Raw genomic sequence first — 7,317 nt, 5'->3', positions numbered from 1 at the left:
TTACTCTGTAAATCTTCACCCAAATCCTAAAAAAAAAAAAAAATTGTCTTGACTTTTTGCTACAGTGATCTCATATAATATTTGTCTTTTGTGATTGACTAATTTTACTCAGCATAATATCCTCTAAGTTCATCCATGTTATGAAGTGTTTCACAAATTCGTTATTGTTCTTTAACGTTGCATGGTATTCCATTGTGTGTGTGTACCATAGTTTGCTTACCCTTTAATCTGCTGATGGGCATTTAGGTTGCTTCCTCCTTTTTGCTATTGTGAATAGTGCTGTAATGAATGTGGATATGCATTTATCTGTTTGTGTCATGGCTCTAATTTTTCTAGGATATATACCTAGTAGTGGCATTGCTAGATCATATGGTATTTCTATTCCAGCTTTTTAAGAAAGCATCATACCATTTTCCACAGTGGTTTCACCATTTTACAGTCCCACTAGCAGTGGAGGAGCTCTGGTGGCATAGTGCCTAAGGCATTTGACAGCTAACCTGAGGGATGGCCGTTCAAACCCACCAGCCACTCCTCAGAAGGAAGGTTAAGCTATCTACTTCTGTAGTGACACCGCCTCAGAAACCCAAGGAAGGGATCGCTATGAGTTGGATCCAAGTCAATAGCAGTAAGTTTGAGTAAGTACCAGCAGTGTATGAGGGTTCCAGTCTCTCCACACCCTTGCCAGCATTTATTTTCTCTTTTTTTGAACTTTGCTATTAGTGCTAGGGTGAGATGATGTATCATTGTTGTTTTGATTTGCATCTCTCTAATGGCTAATGCTAGTGGCGTAGTGGATAAGGCTTTTGGCTGCTAACCGGAAGATCAGAGATTTAAACCCACCAGTTGATCTATGGAAGGAAGATGGGCAGTCTACTTCCATAAAGGATCCCCTTTTTCTGTTCCAGCAACTGCCTCCTGGTCTATGTATAAGTTCTGCATGGGCACAATTACGTGTTCTAGAATTCCCACTCTTTGCAAAGTTGTCTATAACTTGTTATGATCCACACAGTCTAATGCCTTTGCATAGTCAATAAAACATTGGTAAACATCTTTCTAGTATTTTCTACTTTCAGACAAGATCCATCTGATGTCAGCAATGGTATTGCTCATTCCACATCCTCTTCTGAATCTGGCTTGAATTTCTTGCAGTTTTCTGCCAATATATTTCTGCAATCATTTTTACATTACCTTCAACAAAATTTTCCTTGAGTGTGATATTAATGATATTGTTTGATAATTCCCACATTCTTTTGGATCACCTTTCTTTGAAACGGGCACAGGTATGGATTTCTTCCAGGTGATTGGCCATATAGCTGTCTTCTAAATTTCTTGGCATAGATGACTGAGCACTTCCACCATTGTAACCATTTGTTGAAACATCTCAGTGGATAGTCCATTAATTCCTGAAGCCTTGTTTCTCACCAATGCCTTTAGTGCAACTACTTCTTCCTTCAATATCATTGGTTCTTGATCACATGCTACCTCCTGAAATGGTTGAATGCAACCAGTTCTTTTTGGTACAGTGGCTCTGTGTATTCCTTCCATCTTCTTTTGATGCTTCCTTCATTGTTCAGTATTTTATCCACAGAATCCTTTAGTATTTCAGCTCAAGGTTTGAATTTTTTCTTCAGTTCTTTCAGCTTGAGAAGTGTGAACTGTGGTCTTCCCTTTTGGCTTTTAAATTCCAGGTAGGTCTTTGCACATTTCATTATAATGCTTTGTCTTCTTGAGCTGCCCTTTGAAATGTTCTGTTCAGCTGTTTTACATCATCATTTCTTCTGTTCACTTTAGCTATTCTACATTCAAGAGCAAGTTTCAGAGTCTCTTCTGATATCCATTTTGGTCTTTTCTTTCTTCCCTGTCTTTTTCATGACCTTCTGCATTCTTCAGTGAGCTCTGGTGGTGCAGTGGTTAAAGCATTCAGCTGCTATGAGTTGCTGGATCATATGGTATTTCTATTGCTATCTATATGCCATCGACTTGATGGCAGTGGCATTTTTTGGGGGGGGGGATGGGGGGATTTTCTTGCTTTATGGATGGTCATCCCACAACTTGTCTGATCTTCAGTCTTTAGTTCAATGTAGCAAATCTGTTCTTGAGATGGTCTCTAAATTCAGGTCAGATATATTTAAGGTCTACCACTTGTCTGTCAGTTTGTCATATTGTGGTGGCTCACATGTTGCTGTGAGGCTGGAGGCTATGCCACCGATATTTCAAATACCTGCAGGGTCACCCATGGTATTCAGGTTCAGCAGAGCTTTCAGTGATACATCAGAGGCCTCCTCAAATGGGTTGTCTGAGTCTGAGAAGGCAGGCCCAAGCCACAGGGGTGTCCGAGTGCATGCCTCAACCCCATGGTGCTATGCATGGTGCTGGAGGCACTGCAGGCTAGGGAGCAGCAACAAGGCACCTCAGCGGTGGCAGCCATCAAGTAGTACTGCAGAAGTACCCAACAGTGAGCATCATCCAGTTCAAGCACCTGCTGAAGCAGGCCCTGGCCAAGAGCCCCAATTGGGGCCTCCTCATCTGGCCCCTCAACTCTAAGGCCAAGGGGGCCACCAGCAGCTTCAAATTAGTTGCCAAGAAAAAAAGGGTAATCCATCCCAGAAAGATGTCCACCAGCATGGCTAGCAGGAACCCTGGTGAGGCCAAGAAGAAGGGCCCCAAGAACCCTGCCAAGGCAAAGGCAAAGGACCCTCCCAACCTGGACAAGTTGAAAAAGGCACCCAAGAAGCCAGGTAAGGTAAAGAAGATTCCCCTCAAGCCAGGTACAGCCAAGGAGAAGGCCCCCAAGAAAGGAGGCAAAGACAAGGCCAAGGTGGCAAAACAAGATGAGACCAAGAAGGTTGCCCCCAAACCGAAAAAGGCCACAAAGGCCCTTCCCAGTGCTGCTGAGCTCAGCAGGAAGTCAACAGCCAAAGGCAACATCAGCAGCCAAGCCCCTCTTCCAGCAGATGCTGAGGCCCCCAGGAAAACAAAAGCTAGGAATAAGAGTTCCAAAGCCAAGGTTCCCAAGGGCAAGAATGGTGCTGCTTTACCAGCAACAAAGAAGACAGCAGCCACAGCCAAGGCCCCTAAAGGATCAGCTGCCCAGGGGCCTGGTAAGGAGCCAAAAACCAAGGCAGCAGCTTCATCCAAGGCCAAGGGCAGCAGTGGGTCCAAGACAGCCCCTGTGTACCTGGCCAGGAAGACAGAGGCACCCAAGAGCCTAAGAAGGCCTGGACTACCAGCCAAGGCCTCCATGTCTAAGATGTCTGTTCTGGTTACCTACTGCCACTCAGACAGGAATATACCACAAATGGGATGGCTTGAACGAACAGGAGTTTATTCTTACAATTTGGAGGCTTTAAGTCCAAATTCAAAGTGCCAGGCTCTAGGGGCTGGGTGAAAGCCTCTCAGCCTTGGGCTTCAGCTCTGCCTCCTGCTCCTGGCCCACTGAAGCTAGAGGCTTTTCTTCACTCAGGCAGCTACTGGCTGCTAAGGCTGACAAGCCCAAGGTCGACAAAGTGGCACAGTCCCAATGTTACCAAACCACACGGCAGGCCATTAATTCAAGTCCATTGTAAGTCCCAAGGTCGCAGAGCATGGCAGGCTGCTGAACAATGACATGGCTACATGCAGGGTCCAAGCATGCCATAAGCTAGAGACCATTCCCAGGCCTTTTCCTTAGATACAGGAAGCAGACCACATCCCTAAGGCAGCTACTCAGCTGCTCACAGTAGATTCCACCATGGAGTTGATTACCAGTCTCATCATGAGGAATACTACATCCAGTTGCCCAGTCACTCAACCAGGCCCAGCCAAGTTGACACACAAACTGAACTACCACAGTGTCCATTAAGAAGACAAAAAACTGAGAACTAGAGGCTGAGATTTACCTTGAGTTTTTTATTCCTCAACAAACCAACACTCCATTTAATTGCAACCTATGTGTCAATAAAGACTTTTTCACCCATGGGGGGTGTGTGTTGATTGTCGCTGGTAATTGGAATGCAAAAGTTGGAAACAAAGAAGAATCACCAGTAGTTAGAAAATATGGCCTTGGTGATAGAAATGACGCTGGAGATAGTATGATAGAATTTTAGAAGACCAATGACTTATTCATTACAAATACCTTTTTTCAACAATATAAATGACAGCTATACACATGGACTTCACCAGATGGAAAATACACTAATCAGATCGACTACATCTGTGGAAAGAGGCAATGGAGAAGCTCAATATCTTCAGCCAAAACAAGGCCAGGAGCTGACTATGGAACAGACCATCAATTGCTCATATGCAAGTTCAAACTGAAGCTGAAGAAAATTAAAACAAGTTCATGAGAGCCAAAATATGATCTTGATTATATTTTACCTGAGTTCAGAGACTATCTAAAGAATAGATTTGACAAAACAACAATGAGATACCATCTTGCCACAGCACTAAGAGCAAAGTTTTACAAGGCAGAATAACAAATGCTGGTGAGGATGTGGAGAGATTGGGATTCTTTGGGACTCTCATACACTGCTGGTAAGACTGTAAAATGATACAACCACTGTGGAAAGCAGTAGGATGATTTCTTAAAAAGATGGAATTAGAAATACCATTTGATCCAACAATCTCATTACTAGGTATATATCCTAAAGAAGTGAGAACCAGGACAAAACAGATATATACATGTGCATGTTCATTGCAGCATTTTTTACCATAGCAAAAAGATGGAAACAACCTAGATGCCCATCAACAGAAGAATGGATAAGCAAACTATGGTACCTACACACAATGGAATACCATGCAACACTAAAGAATAATGTAGAATCTACAAAACACTGCACAACGTGGATGAACTTGGAGGATATTATGTTGAGTGGACTAGGTCAATCACAGAATAACAAATATTGGATTAGTTCGTTATTGTAAAAAGTCAGAGAAAGGTTTATATATGGAATGAAACTTTCTTTGTTGGTTACCAGGGGTGGGCGGGGAGGGGAGGGAACACTGCTAGATAGGTAGAGACAAGTATTGATTTGGGTGAAGAGAAGGGCAATGTACCAAATGTGAGTGACCAACATGGTGGCATTGAGGAAGAGGAAGACACAGAGAGGTGCATCAGAGGTAGAGACAACAAAGATTAACCCTTTTGCATATACAGTACTGTGTTGTCAGTGATAGCAAGCCTTGACCTATGGGTGGATAGATGGGTGGACAAGCTGATGATCAGGTATGTCTAGGCAGGGGGTAGTGTGACCATGACCATGTAAAGGGTTGGCAGATGATGTTTCTGCAAGCATATTTGTATGTGCTGTAAGAATGTCCAGATGTATAGTAGAGCTGACAAGGGACAAGGTTGTGGTAACTTCTTCACCACACCCAGCTACCTGGAAGGAGCACTCACTGGACTAGTTGGACTTGTGGGCTCAGGACCATAGTTTCAGGGGACATCAAGCTCAATTGGCATAACATACTACACAGAAACATTGTTCTACATCCTGCTTTGTTGAGTAGCGCCTGGGAACTTAAAAGCTTACAAGCGGACATCTAGATGCAATGATGGGTCTCTTCTCGTCCAGAGCAAAGAATGAAGAAAACCAAAGATGCACGGAAACAATTAGTCCAAGGGACTGGTAGACCATGAGATCCTCAGCCTATATGACTGTGAGACCAGAATAAATAGATGGTGCCTGGCTACCACTGTCAACCACTCAGAGGGGGATCAATGCAGGAGATCCTGGATAGAGTGGGAGAACAATGTGGAAAAAAACTCAAAATCATAACAACAGACCAGGTTAGAACCTGGTGAAGCCCCTGAGACTATGGCCCCTGGCTGCTCTTCAGTTCTGGACTTGAACTCACTCCTGTGGCTGCCAGCCAGATAATAGACAGGCATAGGGGCTGAACATTTACATCAGGCAGATATACTCCAAAGAGTGATCAATGATGGGAGAACAGAAGGGCATAGAAGGGCATTATTTGCACAGGGAGACAGCTCTGGGGGCAGGAGTGTATGGGAGGGAAGGACACAGGGAAGCGGTAACTATGAGGAGGAAGTGGGAAGAGAACTGTTACATTGTGGGGAATTGCGGTCAATGTCATGAGACAAAATGTGTATGAACTGCTGCATGGAAAATGAATTTGCTCTGTAAACTTTCACCCAAATCACAATAAAAATTAAAAGAAAAAAAATTAATTTGATTCATTGAACACCAATGACCGAAAATCAGATGAATTGTGGGATGACCTCAAGAACATCATCCATGAAGAAAGCAAAAGGTTATTAAAAAGACAGGAAAGAAAGAAAAGACAAAAATGGATCTCAGAAGACATTCTGAAACTTGCTCTTAATGGTGAGTAGTTAAAGCAAATGGAAGAAATGACAAGATGAAACAGCTGAACAGAAGATTTCAAAGAGCAGCTCAAGAAGATAAAGTCAATTATTATAATTGTGGTAGTTAAGTTATGTGTCAACTTGTCTGGGCCTGGTTTTGAGTGGCTGGACAGCTGGATATAGTATCCCTCATGATGAGACTGGTAATCAACTCCATGTTGGAATCTACTGTGAGCAGCTGAGTAGCTGCCTTAGGGATGTGGTCTGCTACCTGTATGTAAGGAGAAGCTTTAGGAATGATCTGTAGCTTTTGGCATGCTTGAATCCTGCATGTAGCTGAGTCATTGTTCAGCAGCATGCTATGTTGTCTGCTGATCTTGGGACTCTTAATGGACTTGAATCAATGGCTTGTCGGGTGGTTTAGTATTATTGGCACTGTCTTTTTACTCTTCAACCTTGGGTTTGTCAGCCTCAGCAGCCAGCAGCTGCCTGAGTGAAGACAGCCTCCAGCTTCAGTGGGCTGGAAGCAAGAGGAAAAGCTGAAACCCAAGGTCAAGGGGCTTTCACCCAGCCCCTAGAGCCTGGTCCTTTGAACTCAGACTTCTAGCCTACAAAACTGTAAGAGAATAAACTTCTATTTGTTACAGCCATTCCATTTGTGGCATTTTATGTTAGAGCAGCAGTAGGTAACCAAAACATAATGAAATATCCAAAGACCTGGAGTTAGAAAACTAAAAGGGAGAACATGCTTATAATTTCTCAAGCTGAAAGAAGTGAAGAAAAAATTCAAGCTTCAAGTTGCAATATTGAAAGATTCTATGGGCAAAATATTGAATGATGCAGGAAACATCAAAAGAAGATGGAAGGACTTATCTCTAGAATTTATAGAACACTTCAGCACCTCAATAACGAAAAGACAAACAATCCAATTAAAAAATGGGCAGAAGACATGAATAGACACTTCACCAAGGAGGATATTCAAGCGGCCAACAAACATATGAAGAAATGCT

The 7,317-nt window shown here is 43.1% G+C and overlaps 1 protein-coding gene across 1 annotated transcript in view; it reads left to right on the top strand.

Moving 5' to 3' along the window:
- Positions 1-1,282: 1,282 nt before the first annotated feature.
- LOC103204412 (histone H1.8-like) overlaps positions 1,283-7,317 on the top strand; it is a 12,744-nt gene continuing 6,709 nt past the window's right edge. The window contains 3 exon segments of the mRNA XM_042782135.1: positions 1,283-1,297; positions 2,328-2,430; positions 2,433-3,252. Coding sequence (XP_042638069.1) covers positions 1,283-1,297; positions 2,328-2,430; positions 2,433-3,252 — 938 coding nt within the window.

This window comes from Orycteropus afer, unplaced genomic scaffold, assembly GCF_000298275.1.
Source record: "Orycteropus afer afer isolate SDZICR_OR568_19922 unplaced genomic scaffold, OryAfe1.0 scaffold00247, whole genome shotgun sequence".
In the NCBI taxonomy this organism is placed as follows: Eukaryota; Metazoa; Chordata; class Mammalia; order Tubulidentata; family Orycteropodidae; genus Orycteropus; species Orycteropus afer.
This window is presented reverse-complemented; position numbering and strand designations above follow the sequence as displayed.